Below are 16,540 nucleotides of genomic sequence, written 5' to 3'. Positions count from 1 at the left end.
GAGAGAGGTGACCTATTGACCATCTACAGAATCATGAAAGGCACAGAGGTACTCGATAGTGAGAACTTACTTAACTGGGACAAAAGAAACACAAGAGGACATGGAAAGAAAATAAAAAAACATAGCTATAGAAGAGAACTGAAGAAAAACAGTTTTCCTTCATAGAGTTTTGGACACTTGGAACAAACTGGACAATGAAATAGTATGCGCAAAAACCATTCATGAGTTTAAAAACAAACTAGACACTGCAAGATACAAAGGCGGGACAACACGAGCATAGCTCCCCTTCCCGCAAAATACAACTAGGTAAATACAACTAGGTAAATATAGTCTCCTCTTAGCATCCATTCCCAAATGTCTATTCCTCATTACACTCTTTAATCCACCAAGGCATTTACTTGCTTCTCGCAATCTACATTCTACCTCCACTTTCACTCCACCTTTTCCTGCCACATTTGCACCCAAGTATCTAAAACTATCCACTTCCTCCAGTCGCTCTCCCTTAATGCTCACTTCCAGTCTACTGCCACTTTCACCCCTTGTACATCTCATCACCTTACTTTTACCCACATTTATCTTTAGCTTTCTTCTATCACATACTCTCCCAAACTCTGCCACCAGCTTCCTCAATCCCTCCTCCGATCCTGCCAGAAGCGCAGTGTCATCAGCAAACAACAGCTGGCTCACCTCACACTTTTCTCCATTTTCTTTAACCATCTCCAATGCCTGACCCACTACCCTAGCATTCACCTCTCGCACCACCCCATCCATGTATAAGTTGAACAGCCAGGGCAACATAACGCATCCTTGACGAACTCCCACCTATACTTCTAACCACTCACTCTCTCCATTTCCAATCCTGACACAAGCTCTACTACTCTCATAAAAACTCTTGACAGCTCCCAAAAGCTTTCCTCCTATCCCATAAATCTGCATAACCTCCCACAGTGCCTTTCTGTCTACCCTATCATAAGCCTTTTCCAGATCCATAAAAGCCAAAAAAACATCCTTCCCCTTTCCTATAGCTTTCTCACATATCTGTCTTACCACAAAGATCTGATCTACACAACCTCTACCTGTCCTAAATCCACACTGTTCCTCACCAATTACTCCTTCTGTTCCTCTCCTAATCCTCTCAATCAAGATCCTCCCATACGCCTTCCCTACTACACTTAACAGGCTAATCCCTCTGAAACTACTACATTCACACTTGTCCCCTTTTCCCTTGTAAAGAGGAACTATACAGGCACTTCTCCAGTCCTCCGGTACTCTACCCTCTCTCCAGCAAACATTAAATAACCTCACCAACAAGTCCACCATCACTGCACCTCCCTTTTTCAGACATTCTGCATGGCATCCATCCAGACCAGGTGCCTTACCTGCTTTCATCATCTTTACAACTGCCTTCACCTCATCCTTCCTTATTTCTCCTCCATTCTCCTCACTCATCACTCATTTTCTTCGCATTTCCCACTGCAGCTATCTTTCCTTCCCTATCCTCCTTCACATTTAGCAACTCCCTAAAATATTCTGCCCATCTTCCCCTTACTGCCTTCTCTTCCATTATCATCTCTCCATCTGCACCTTTTACCTTTTCTTCTCTACTTGATTCGCCTCCTCTTCCTCTCTTAATTTCTTTCCAAAACATCTTTTTATTACTTTCAAAATTTTCTGTCAAACTCTTACCCCATTTCACATCTGCTCTCCTCTTTGCAACCTTTACCTTTTGCTTTACTTCTCTTTTCTTTTCTTTGTACCTCTCATATGACTCCCTTGTCCTATTTTGTAACCAATCTGTGAAAGCTCCCTTCTTCTCTTCTACAACCTTCTTCATTTCCTCATCCCACCATTCACTACCCTTTCTTCTATTTCCCCCTGTCCTTCTTGTTCCACACACCATCCTTGCACACTTTATGACTCCCTCCTTGAACCAGGAGTTTGAATGTGTTTGAGATGAGGTGTCTGAGAAGTATGATGGGGGTTACTAGGCTAGATAGAGTGAGAAATGAGGAGGTGAGGAGGAGAACAGGGGGTGGAAAAGGAGCTGGGAGATAGGGTTGATGAAAGAATATTAGGATGGTTTGGACACATGGAAAGAATGAGTGAAGAAAGACTAGTAAAAGAGGTGTGGAAGGCAGATGTGGAGGAAGTGAAGATGAGGGGACGTCCTAGGATGAGGTGGATGGATGGGGTGAAATGGGCTTTGGGGAGGAGGGGAATGTCTGTTGAGGAAGGACGGGAGAGGACAGAAGACAGGGGTGAATGGAGAATGGTTGTATATGGATGATGTTGTGATTGCATGAGGTGGAATGGGCGGGTGGATGGGGGGTAAGGTAGTATGTGTGAGCAAAATTTGACGCAGCCCAAAGGGATTTCTCCCCGTCCTCTCATTTTATGCATGGGGGGACAGAGAGGGGGGGTCGCCGATTTAATGAAGCGGCCTTGCTGTGGATGTGCTGTGTCTTGCGACACTGCTTCTGACCCAGGGCAGTGGACAAGGTGCAGGGATGACCCGTCATTCAGGAGGTGCTAAGATAAGAGGGAGGGTGGAGGGGTGTGGAGTGTATTCAGGGATGGAATGGGTGAGAATGATTTTATGCCTTTTTCTTTTTGGCTACCCCCCTTGTAAGGGGGGAAAAGCCTTGGTATTTGTATGTATATATGTAAGGTTTATTATTTGATTGTTTATTTCCTTCTGTGTCACAGTCATTTTTTTCATTGGAGGGGGGGATCTTTCTCTGTTTTTACAATTGAGAGCTCACAACCCTGGGAGGATGGACAACTAGAAAGTTCACCCGTGAAGAAGGAAATAAAAATAACACAAAGTGAAATAAGAGACCAAATAAAAAGTCTAGATGTCAGAAAGTCGTACGGACCAGATGGAATTGCAAATTGGATACTGAATGAGTGTATAGATGAACTGTCAGATAAACTACACAAGATAATAGACTTCTCACTAAAAGAGGGAAAGGTGCCACAAGATTGGAAAGATGCAAACATAGTACCAATACATAGAGGAGGAAATAGAGAAGATCCTACAAATTTTAGACCAGAGTCCCTCACACGTACAGTAGCAAAAATACGCAAAAGGATTATCAGGAGCAGATGGACCAAACACTTGGAAGTAAACAAGATAATAAATCCCAAACAATTTGGGTTTGGAAGTGGAAGATCTTGCACCACAAATCTAATCTGCTTTTACTCGAGACTAATTGAGATAATACAAGAAAGAGATGGATGGGCAGACTGCACCTTCTTGGACTTGCAGAAAGCATTTGATAAGGTACCACACAAAAAATTAATAAGTAAAATTGAAAAAATAGGAGGAATTCAAGGCGAACTGTTGGATTGGGTGAAGGATTTCTTAACTGGGAGAAAAATGAGAGTGGTACTTAAAGACAAAAATTCGAAATGGGAAAATGTAAAAAGTGGCATCCCACAAGGCTCTGTTTTGGCTCCTTTAATGTCTACCATATACATAAATGATATGGATGACAGACTAAATTGTTACATGAACTTTTTTGCTGACAATGCCAAATTACTCAAGAGAGTTGAAAACAGAAGAAGATTGCAGATCGCTACAAGATGACCTGGATAAAGTATGGGAATGGAGCCGGAAATATGAAATGAACTTCAACATCGAGAAATGTAGCATAATAGAATTTGGAAGAGGCAAAAATAGAGTTTCGGGAAAGCATACGATTGGAAACAAAATAGTAAAAAAAGTAAACTCAGAGAGGGACCTAGGAGGAATCATATCAAGTGATTTGACACCTAACAAACATGTAAACAAGTTATTTGGAGAGACCTACAACCTATTAAGATCAATGAAAGTGGCTTTTGACTACATGGATGAGGAGATGGTTAAGAAAATAATTATCACATTGATAAGACCAAAATTAGAATATGCTATATCAATGTGGGCACCTAGCACAAAGAAAAACACAAGAAAATTAGAAAGAATCCAAAGAGCAGCGACAAAAATGGCACCCACACTATCAAATTTGACATATGAACAAAGATTGGAGAAATTACAGTTGTCAACATTGGAGCAGAGACAGGAAAGAGGCAATTTGTTGACCATTTTCAGAATTATGAAAGGGATGGAAGTTCTCTATAGAGATGACCTATTAAAATGGGACAGGAGGGAAACAAGAGGACACTAAAAGAAACTAAAGAAGGACAGTTACAGAAGAGACCTGAAAAAGAAGTTTCCCACACAGAGTGATCGATGTCTGGAACAAATTGAACAGTGAAACAGTAAATGCCAGAACTATACCTGATTTCAAGAAAAAACTGGACATGGAGAGATACAAAAACAGGTCACAACAAGCATAGCTCCCATCCCGTAAGATACAACTCGGTAAATACATTTGTGCATTTAACTGTGACCTATACATGGGACAATTAGATAAGTATTGTTACCACCTGGATATATCAGACGACACAGTTAGGAGATGCATAACCACCTATCTCTAAGTGCACTTGACTTGAACAAGGTAGTTTCTGGCACCTGTCTCTAAGTGCACAGCTAAAAAGAGGTAGTTTTTAGCCTCTTCTTTATCCCACCATGCAAGATTGTCATGTTGTCAGATCAGGGTCTGTGACTATAAATAGTCTCCACTTACCATTTTTATTTCCATTCCCCTGTTCAGTTTCTCATAGATACATACCTTTTTTTGTCTTAGTCTCATGAGATGACTCTTTGAAATTGCCATTTACCAGTCACTGATAACATATATCTTTGATTATCTTAGTCTTATGAGAAGACCCTTAGAAATTACCAACTGTCCATTTCACACCCTTTTGTGTCTATTATGGTAATTCTTATTTGTCTTACATTCTTATTTTCTGATTGCCTTATTTCTCTTGCATTCATATGTTATAGATTTACATATGTTGGTCTAATAGAGCTTGATTCCCATTACCTGTGTTTTATTACACCTGTATTGTTTTCTCTTAATATACCTGTTGTTAGTTACTTCAAGTTTAATATTCCTTTCTGGAAGCTTCTGTCTTTGCTACCTTTTTACTTCATACAGTTTTATCTGGATACAGACCAGATAACTAAGTCTAAAGTTGACTACTAGAAGTGAGCCAACACCTGGGGCCCCTCATTGTAACACTACTCCTGGAATCATTGGATGTGACAAAAGCCTCAGGACCTGACGGAATCTCAAACTGTATACGTAAGAATGTGGGGAGCAACTAGTGGATAAGATCCACAGTCTTATTACACATTCACTGAAAGAAGGCATTGTGCTGCTTGATTGGAAAAGGGCAAATGTGGTGCCAACTCACAAAGGTGGGAACAAGAAAACGCCATTAAATCATAGGCCAGTATCACTAACCAGCACAATAGTGAAATTATGTGAGTTTTGTAAATGGTCAATGAACATTCTGACAGCCAGTTTAGCTTCAGATCTGGAAGGTCATGTGTGTTGAACCTTTTATGGTTTTACTTTGAGAGTGACTGATGTGCTGCAAGAAGGAGAGGGGTGGGTGGGCTGCATGTACCTGGACCTAGAGAAAGCATTTGATAAAGTACCTCACAGTTGACTTATGTGGAATTAGAGCATGTTGGAGGAGAGGCAAACTATTAGAATGGATTAAAGACATTTTGAAGGAAAGCTAAATTTGGGCAGTGATAAAGGACAAGATGTTAAGCTGGAGAGCAGTAATGAGTGGAGTACAAGGTACAGTGCTTGCACCAATAATGTTTATTATCTATGTTAATGACATGATGGAAGGAACTACAAGCTGTGCCAACATGTTTGCAGATGATGCAAAAATCAGGAGAAGAGTGAAAAATGAAGAGGACAGTAGAATATTGCAAGAAGATCTAGATACTATTTATGCATGGAGCCAAGAATGGGAAATGAAGTTCAATACCAAAACACACAAAGTACTGGAAATGGACAATAGTAGCAAAAGGCAATCTTTAAACTATTCCTTGGGAACAGAACACATTACAAAACTGAAAAAGGAGAATGATTTGGGAGTGATGCTAAAAGGCAGAACTGTGGGAGAGACTACTGCAGAAGATTAAAGTGGTACTCCATTATATGGATAAAGAGATGATGAAAAACTCATTGAAACCCTGATACGTCCAACACTGGAATATGCGTCAGTAGTATGGTCTCCAAACCGAGTAAAGGATATAAGCAAGATTGAGAGGATACAATGGGCAGCAACCAAACTGGTCCCCAGTCTTGCAGATTAACCATATGAGGTAAAACTAAAGGTACTGGGTATACCAATTTTGAAAGATCAAAGAGAGAGAGGTGACATGATGACATTGTTCAGGTCACTAAAGGGGTACATTGATAGAAGAGATCTCCTAATTAAAGATGGGAGGGCTTTAAGAAGTTATGGAAGTACAACCACTCCTCGTTTAACGACGACAATTGGGACCAGCACGCCGTCGTTAACCGAATTGGTCGTTAAGCGAAAGTGTATACATATACGTACATGTACTGTATGTACAATGTCCAGCAATACATGTAGCTTTATTTTCGTGTATTTTCCCTCTTTTATACAATACATTAAAGCTTTATTTACTGTTTATTTACGGTGGTTAGGTTCCTAAAATTACCGTATATGACCAAATCCGCATATGCTGACATTCCATATTGAATACCGGGGTATTTTTTTAGTTTCGACCATGGGCGCAATATAGCAATAGAAAATTAATTATTAACTTTGTAAATTAAAATGTATCAACGTAATATGCAATTTTGTGGGCGGAAATGAAAGTAAAAAATACCATGCTACAAGAAAATATGCTAATGAACGAAGTCGGTAGCATAGGATTGGGACACCATCTTGTCATCTGCCAACGTCTCTCACGACGACAACAACGAGGACGAGCTGGATGACATTTAATTTGCAGGTAATGATTTATCAAACACAGGTCAGGTTAGTTTAGTTTAGGTTAGACGAATTCATCATCCTTTCATTTCTTCGACATTGGCATCTATCATAACAAACATGGTGTACCATTCGTTCGACATGACTTCGTTACTTACGAAATTTGTTTTAGCACCTTTTTTTTCCGCTCACAAAATTGCATATTACGTTGATACATTATAATTTACAAAATTAATAATTAATTTTCTATTGCTATATTGCGCCCTTGGTCGAAACTAAAAATTTACCACTACCGGTATATACTGTACCCCAGGTAGTTTTTTCAGCTTGCAGGATGGTAATGTAGACCTAAGCTTCAGAACACTTTACCTCACAGGTAATATCCACCATACAAGTTCATTTATAGCATCATACAAATTTGCCTCAGCCAACTTAATTATCGTACACGACGTCATAACTTCGGGAGATTTACGTTAAACGAATGTCATAAAGCCCGTCGTTACTCCGAGTTGTTGTTAACCGAGTAGGTTGTTACACGAGGAGTGGGTGTACATTACAAAAGACCACATGTCAAAAGGATATGAAGAAATACACTTTTCCATATAGATGTATATGTGGATTAAGTTGGAACCATAAATGTATTTGAGTCTATCTAGGTATCTTAGAAAATTAGATAATAGGAGACAAGGCCCAACAAGCATTGTTCCTTTCCTGTAAACTACAATTCGGTAAATAGTCCCCTTTTCCTTTGTCCTCCAGTCCAATAATGCCATACTGCATTCAATTTCCTGCTGCAATATGTAAGGAGGCACTATCCTCTCAGAGAGAGGAAGTGATAATTTTAACCCAGATGACTTGCTGAGTGATATTTCTGTGTTGTGTACTGGTGGAATGGCCCTCTTTTATTCCATGTTGATTGGGGAGTGTGGGCAATTGCATTTTAATTTATTCTGAAATTGGTCTTTCCATCAATTTGAACATGGCAGATAAAAGGGAGATTGGTTTATATCCTGTACTTTCACATGGTTTGGTCATAAGATCATGTGCACTCTTTTCCAAACTGTTAGAGCATTCTTGTGCTACCTGGAGTAGCTGAAGATATCTGTAAAGGCCTTTACTGCTACTGGCTCTAAGTGTTTTAGATGGATATTTGATATTTTGTCTGGGTCTTCTGCCTAAGAGTTTTTCAGCTTCTTTATTTAATTTTACTACAACTTTGTTGGAAAAGGGAAGGGTGGTTTTATCTTGTGTATCTACTCACATTCACTGAATACATAACAATTAAAAAAAAAAAAACTCATAACAGAAAGGTGGACTCATAACATTAATACAAAAAAGCATAATCTCTTCCGACAAAAATAAATAAATAAATGAACAAATACTGACAGCCAACATACATGAAAAAATTAGTCAAAGCATAGGAAAAGAAAACCACATATATCACAAATATTCACATACTAATACATCACTACCCCAGGGCTACATCCCTCAACTTCAATCACTACACTCACAAACCACATCCTGACAGGTGACATATATGCAGTCCACTTAATTTGGCTAAGCACATAAACAACAGCTCAAAGAGGAAACAGAATACAAGAACAATTCCCAAACTTGCACATATTAAATTCCAGTAAACATCCCACCAGACAAACTCCTCAAAATAACCAATAAGCACTTTCTCTATATAAAACAATTTGCTCACCCTCCCTCAAAGCACAAATATAGGAAACTATACATGACCTCCCCAGAGACCATTTCCCAATTAAAGTCACCAGAGATTGAAAAATACAACCTACTTACAAATATTCACCTAATCCCAAAAATTTACTAAGTAGACAATAACATCCTTTCTTTTAATGTCAATCCTTCATCCAATCACAGTCTCTATTCACTCCAATCTTTTGCACTCTTTCTTGTTTGAAAGACACTCATACATTCAATCTTCCACCCCAACTACCTCACCTCTACATTTTTCACTCTATTCATCCTTGTGACACCTACCATACTTTTCAAACACTTACTCTCTTCATTTCTTCCACCTTTAGATTCCAAGTCTCTGCCTTATTCAGTGTTGTAGATACAATCACTCCTACCCAGACATTTTCCATCCTCTTAGCCTAACACAAAATGAATGTAGTTCAGTGAAAAGTGACAAATATATTCCACATTGTAAACTGACATGTGGAACTGAAAGTGTGAAAGGAGGGTTGAAATTGAGCTTAAAAACACTGAAAATGCTCTTCTTCAACTCAATCATAAGTTCTCTAGTAAATGTAGAATTAGTTAAAATGTTATAGATAAGTAGATCGGCAGATTTTTTTCTATGAATGCCATTTTACTGTTAATAAATCAGATGAAAATAGTTGTGTTGATATCTGGACATTCTATTGTGGACAGCTATACTGGTGACCTAAATTTCATTTGAAGTACCACAGTTTAGGGGTTAAATGGTAAATTAATAAATAAATAAATAAATAAATAATTAAATTAATAAATAAATAAATTAATAAATAAATAAATTCATTTATGTATTCATTTATTTACTTATTAATTGAAGTGCCTAATTTTTGTGGTTAAAAAAGTAAATAAGTAAATAAACAAATATTTCTATAGATTTATTAATTTATCTAATTACCTATTTATTTGCTTTTTAACCCCTAAGCTGTGGCACTTCAAATGAAATTCAGTTCCTAAATATGGCTATCCACAATAGAATGGCCACATTTCCACACAATAGTTTTCATCTGAATCATGATTTATTAGCAGTAAAATAACATGTATAAGAAAAATCCACCTTTCTATCTACTTACCTATATTCTAAGTGTCATAGATTAGGGGTTAAAAAGTAAATAGATGAATAAATAAATAAATAAATAAATAAATCTACAAATATTTACATAAAAACATACATACATATACCATCCCTTTCTCCCTCTTTTCTTGGCTCCTCCTGGAGCATTTCACCCACTACCCTGGGTCAGAAGCAATGCAGCAAGCACATCCACAGCAAGGCTGCTTCATTTAATCAGTGACCCCCCCCCTTTCTGTCCCCTCATGCAGAAAGAGAAGATGGGGAGAAATCCCTTCAGGTTGCGTCAAAATATCATTCACACATAACCCTCATCCACTCCCTTCCATTTCAATTATCTTAAACAGCAGGGGGAAAAATGTTCATTCTTGCGACAACTACAAGACAAATCAATATTAAATCTCTATGAGATTTCTGCTATAGCTGTTTCCTTTCCAAAGCTAATTATATACTGATAATATGCATGCTTTCTCTATATGTATATGCTATCAGAAAAAGACAATTGATCGAAAAAGCAATTAACACTACAGACTGAACCAACCTTGGTAGACTGAATTTCCCCATCTACTTCTTTTGAGAGCCATTGAGACACAGGCAAGGATGCATTACGGGTGTAGTATACCATATATCTGTCCACCTCTCCATTGGGTGTATCTGGTGGCTCCCAACTAAGACTGATGGTGGAGGCATCAACAGGATGGTGTTCCACATTAAGGGGCACAGATGGTACTAGGTTGAGAGAGCAAGAATGTCATTAAAATATATTTAAATTAAAATTATGTCTTAGAATAAATTTGCAATATTTTCTTGTAATATGCCATTAGGAATTATATTATGAAATGAAGTGCAAATATTTTACCATCTTCCAATGTTGTAGTTTCAATTGGGGGACTGAAAGAACCATACTTGTTTTCTGAAGTATGGATCCGTACACTAAACTGGTACACACTGAAGGGTTTCAAGCCTGTTATGGTGACTTCTTCTGTTTTACTGCAAAATAAAAATAAATAAATAAATAAATAAATAAATAAATAACAATAAAAATAAATACATAATTATATGGTCCTGAATAGACAATGTACCTCAAGAAACAATATTCAATCTATAAGTTAGAATGCTCACTACAAATAAACCCAGCTTCCCACAGACCAATGTCATTACTATCCAGCATATTCAACCTGAAAGACTAATTACACAAAGAAATATAATCCACCTCTCCAACCAACATGAATTCATGGAGGGCTACTTCACACAGTGCTGGAAGGATTTATGAAGACTGCAGCACCAGAGATAACAATTTTGGTGTCAATAATACTAATTGTTGCCTCAAGTTCTACTGACTGAAAACCCACAGCCCCACAGTAGCAGGTAACAGTCCTCAGTTCCTCCCACAAAGCTGTCTCTGAAGAAAATTTGGACAGCTGTCTGTGCTGTGTTTGTGAGTGAGTATTTCTATGTCACCAGCTGAAAGTAAAAGGAGGTGAGCAGTTGCTGGATGTCAACTTCCCAAGTAATTACCTAATTGTATTTACCTGACAGTAGGATACAGAATAGGAGCAATGCTCGTTGGGTCCTGTTTCCTATTCTCTAATTTTCTAACATACCTAGACTCAAATTCATGCACAGTTCCAACTTAATATCTCTGATTTCTAATTATCATATTTAGATTTGAACTTGTGCATTCTTTGAGCTTGGGCTATATCACATTCTAAGCTATTCCACATATTTATACATATATATGGACTACTATATTTCTTCACATCTTTTCAACATATACAAAAAATACTAAAGAAAGTAAGAATAGAGGAGGATTGTGAATCATTACAGTTAGATCTGGACAAAATCTGAAAATGGAATTAAAAATGGGAAGTGAACTTCAATATCAAGAAGTGTAGTACAATGGAGTTTGGAAAAACTAAAAATAGAGTATCAAGAAAATATAAAATTGGTGAAGAATTAAAAAAAGTGAACTCCGAAAGAGACCTTGGAGTAATAATCAGCAAAGACATGACACCGGACAAACATCAATAAAATAGTCGGAGAAACCTTCAACCTATTAAGGTCAATGAAAGTGGCATTTGACTATTTGGATGAGGAAATGATTAAAAAAATATTAGTTACACTAATATGACCAAAACTGGATTATGCAGCAACACTATGGACACCCAGTACTAAAAAGAATATGAAGAAATTAGAATACAAAGAGCACAAACTTTCTCCAAATTAACATACAAAGATTGTCCAAATTGGAGCTACCAACTCCAACAAGGAAGAGAAAGAGGAGATCTGCATACTATTTATAGAATCATGAATGGAAATCCTAGATAGGGATGATTTATTAAAATGGGACAATGGAAAAACAAGACACAAAAAGAAACTCAAAAAGATGAGTAAAAGCAGCAACAACTGCAACAGCACTATAACTATAGAAGACATCTGAGGAGAAAAAAAAAAAAAAAAAAAGCTTCCCACACAGAGTACTGGATACCTGCTGAAAGATACAAAGACGGGTCACCACGAGCATAGCTCCCTTCCCGTATTATACAACTAAGTAAATAAATACCAAGGGCTTTTTCCTCTTTACAAGGGAGGTAGCCAAAGTTAAAGGCAGAAATCCACTCCTACCCATTTCATCAACCCTCCCTCAATCTTTTCTTGGCTCCTCCTGGATGACAGGTCATCCCTGTATATTGCCCAATGCCCTGGGTGTGACATGTAGTCTTTCTTAATTTACTTCCATGACCTCTTAAAGCTCTCCTATCTTTAATCGGGAGACCTCTTCTATCAATGCATTCTATCCCCTTTAATGACTTGAACACTGTAATCATGTCACCTCTTTCTCTTCATTTTCAAAGTTGGTACACCCAGTAATTTTGGTCTTTCCTAATATGGTTTATCTGCCAGGCTGGGGACCAGTTTGGTTGCTGCCCTTTGTATTCTCTCAATCTTGCTTATATCCTTCACTCTATGTGGGGACCATACTACTGATGCACATTCCAGTCTTGGATGTACCACGGTTTCAATGAGTTTTTTCATCTCTTCATCCATATAATGAAATGCCACTTTAAGCTTCTTCAGTAGTCCATTGTCTCTCCCACAATCCTGCTGATATGTCTGTCAGGTGAAAAGTTGTCTTTTATTAACACTTCCAAGTCCTTCTTCTCTTTTGTTTTTGTAATAAGTTCACTTCCCAAGGAATAGATTAACCCCTTCCATACGGTGCCGCACACGTAGGCGTCATGGGGAGCGAGTGTATTCGCGAGGCTGCCATATCGGCGTCTTGATTATAGTTATTGTAGTCGCCCCTCCATAATAACATTCTTTCTAATTCTTTTGTAATCGCATTTTCTATGGTTATCAAAATTCACGGGTGAAGAGAGAACGATCGATATAAGCGGTGACTATATTTTATGATGCGAGTATTATTACGACACGTCGTACGGCTGGCATTGGCTGCTGCCACCGAGATCTATGTCCATGACGCCTACGTGTGCGGCACCGTATGGAAGGGGTTAAGGATGGCCTTTTGCTGCTATTGGCTATTTCCAGTACTTTGTATTTTTTGGTGTTGAACTTAATTTCCCATTCTTGGTTCCATGCAAAAATAGTGTCCAAATCTTCGTTTAAACTCATTTTAACTCTTCTCATGATTTTTGCATCATCTGTAAACATGTTGACATTATTTGTTGTTCCTTCCATCATGTCACTGAAATATACAAGAAACAGGTGCAAGCTCTGAACCTTGTGAAATTTGCTTATTACTGATCTCAATCTTGATATTTTACTGTTTACTATTGTCCTCATGTATCCTAAAAAAAAAAAAAAAAAAAAAACCATCCATTCTAGTAATTTACCACCAAGTCTTCTGTGCTCCAATTTCCACACAAGTCAACTGTGAGGTACTTTATCAAATGCCTTCTCTAGGTCAAGTTAATTACAGTCCACCCATCCCCCTCTCTCTTGCAGCACATCAATCGCTCTCGAGTAAAAGCTTAAAAGGTTTGACACACATGACCTTCTAGATCTGAAGCCAAACTGACTGCCTGTCAGAATGTTCATCTCTTCAAGATATATGATCTACAATCTTTTCACACAATTTCACTATTGTGCTGGTTAGTGACACTGGCCTATAATCTAGTGGAGTTTCCTTGTTTCCATCTTTATAAATTGGCACCACATTTGGCTTTTTTCAATCAAGTGGCACAATGCCTTCATTCGATGAACATGTAATAAGACTGTGGATCTTGTCCACTAGTCGTTCCCTACAGTTTGAGATCCCGTCAGGTCTTGAAGCTTTTGTCACATCCAATAAGCCCAGGAGATTGAGCTTTTCACTCACTTCTATTTTTATATTTGTTAAACCTGGTTTTTTTGCTCCCCTCACTTTTCTCCAAAAAATTGCACTCTTTTGTGAAGACCAATGAGAAATTTTCATTATTTCTGCTTGAGCTGAGGTCTGTTCAAAGACCTCATCACCCACTACTGACTTGGTGATTTTTCCATGTCTCTATTTACCATTTATAAACCTGTAAAACATTCTTAGTTCAATTTTGCATTTACCTACTACACCTTTTTCAATATTGCTTTCTTCCTCACTGAAAATTCTGGTATAGTCATTCCTAGTTTGTTAATAAACTTCTTTTTTTTTTATTGCTTTTTTTCTTCCACCATTTTTCCTATGTCACATCCCTGGCTTTTTTTGCATGGACCAGACGGAACTGCAAATTGGATACTGAAAGAGTGTATAGATGAACTGACAGACAGACTATACAAGATAATAGACTCCTCACTCAAAGAAGGAAAGGTACTGCAAGATTGGAAAGATCCTAATATAGTACCAATATACAAAGGAGGAAATAGGGATGACCCTACAAATTTCAGATTGGTATCCCTTACAAGCACAGTAGCAAAAATATGTGAAAAAGTCATCAGAAATAAATGGACCAAACACTTGGAGGAAAATAAAATTATAAACCCCAAACTTGGCTTTAGAAGTGGAAGATCGTGTAACACAAACCTAATTTGCTTTTAATCGAGATTAATTGAGATAACACAAGAAAGAGACTGCTGGGTAGATTGCACCTTCTTGGATTTGAAAAAGGTGTAAGCTGCTAGAATGGATGGACTTCTTAATTGGAAGAAAAATGTGAGTGGTACTTAGAGACAAAAATTTGAACTGGGAAGATGTGAAAAGTGGAGTCCTACAAGGCTCTGTATTGGCTCCTTTAATGTTTGCCATATATATAAATGGTATGGATGAGTGAGTAAAATGTTACATGAACTTCTTTGCTGACGATGCCACATTACTCAAGAGAGTAAAAATGGAAGAAGATTGCAGATCACTACAAGAAGACCTAGACAAAATATGGGAATGGAGTCAAAAATGTGAGATGAGCTTCAACATTAAGAAATGTAGCATAATAGAATTTGGAAAAAGCAAAAATAGAGTATCAGGCCAATACAAAATTGGAAACAAAGAAGTCAAAAAAGTCAATTCAGAAAGGAACCTGGGAGTAATCATCTCAAGCAACTTGACATCTGACAAACACATCAACAAATTATTTGGAAAGACTTTTAACTTACTAAGATCAATGAAAGTGGCCTTTGACTACATAGACGAGATGGTTAAAAAAAAAAAATTGTGGTTACACTGATAAGACCTAAACTAGAATATGCTGCAACATTGTGGGCACCTAGCACAAAGAAGAACATAAGAAAATTAGAAAGAATACAAAGTGCAGCAACAAAAATGGCACCTACATTGGCAAATTTGACATATGAACAAAGATTGGAGAAACTATATCTGTCAACACTGGAACAGAGAAGGGAAAGAGGTGATCTATTGACCATTTACAGAAATATGAAAGGGATGGAAATCCTCGATAGACATTAATTATTAAAGTGGGACAGAAGAGAAACAAGAGGACATGAAAAGAAACTACGGAAGGATACTTATAGAAGAGACCTGAAAAAAGAATAGCTTCCCACACAGAGTGATTGATGTCTGGAACAAACTGAACAGAGAAACAGTGAATGCCAAAACTATACACGATTTTAAGAATCAACTGGATGCGGAGAGATACGAAAACGGGTCACTACGAGCACAGCTCTTGTCCTGTAAAATGCAACTAGGTAAATACAACTGGGTAAATACCAGTCCTGTTTCTGCTTCTTTCTTTGTCTAGTCTTTGGCACATGTTTGTTCACTCCCCATGTTGTAAATATCAAAAAAGATTTCCCATTTCCTCCTAATGCCTGTGGTATTCAAGAATTCCTCCCAATTTGTTTCTTCAAAGAATTTTTTCAAAACCTTTCCTAAAATTGAGTCTTCTTTGCCTGTGTGATTCATTCCTTGGCTTCATTTCCTCAACCTCCAGCTGAAATTCAATTGTAACATGGTCACTTTTCCTATTGGGCAAAGGTAGTTCAAGGAGCTGATGATGTCTGGTTCTTTGGTTAGTAACAGATGTAATCTTGTGGGAATGTTATCTCCTCTTACCTAGTTTACTTCCTTTACCCACTGTGTAATTTTGTTCCCCATTGCTGTACTCAACAGTGTATTTCCCTGGGAATCTGATATGGCACTTCCTGTTGACCTCACCACAATCAAAACCTCCAACAAGGACTATGTTGCTATTTTGTTAAATATCTTTCTTTAGGAAAAAAGCTGCATCCAATAACATTTCTTGATATTAACTTTCATTCCAAGCTAAGGGGAACATATGCAACCAAGTCTCTTTCATTGTTCCCTTTAGTACTAATCTTTAGGTGAATTGCTTCAAACCTTGCCTTCACTTGCATTTGTTTCTTCCCACCACAAACATTACTCCTCCACCCTTTTTACCTTCTCTGTCTCTT

At 37.8% G+C, this 16,540-nt stretch overlaps 1 protein-coding gene across 6 annotated transcripts in view; it reads right to left on the bottom strand.

The window, feature by feature from the left end:
* LOC143020634 (protogenin B-like) overlaps window positions 1-16,540 on the bottom strand; it is an 862,265-nt gene that overhangs the window by 152,134 nt on the left and 693,591 nt on the right. For all 6 annotated transcript variants that reach the window (XM_076177127.1, XM_076177126.1, XM_076177129.1 and 3 more), the window contains 2 exons: window positions 10,542-10,672; window positions 10,224-10,411 (listed from right to left, as the gene is read on the bottom strand). In XM_076177127.1, the coding sequence (XP_076033242.1) occupies window positions 10,224-10,411; window positions 10,542-10,672 (319 nt within the window). The remainder of the gene's footprint in view (window positions 1-10,223; window positions 10,412-10,541; window positions 10,673-16,540) is intronic.

The sequence above is a fragment of the Oratosquilla oratoria genome, chromosome 40 (genome assembly GCF_046742065.1).
Source record: "Oratosquilla oratoria isolate Oo_2021 chromosome 40, ASM4674206v1, whole genome shotgun sequence".
NCBI lineage: Eukaryota > Metazoa > Arthropoda > Malacostraca > Stomatopoda > Squillidae > Oratosquilla > Oratosquilla oratoria.
The sequence above is the reverse complement of the archived record's forward strand: the minus strand, read 5'-3'. Positions and strand labels throughout refer to the sequence as shown.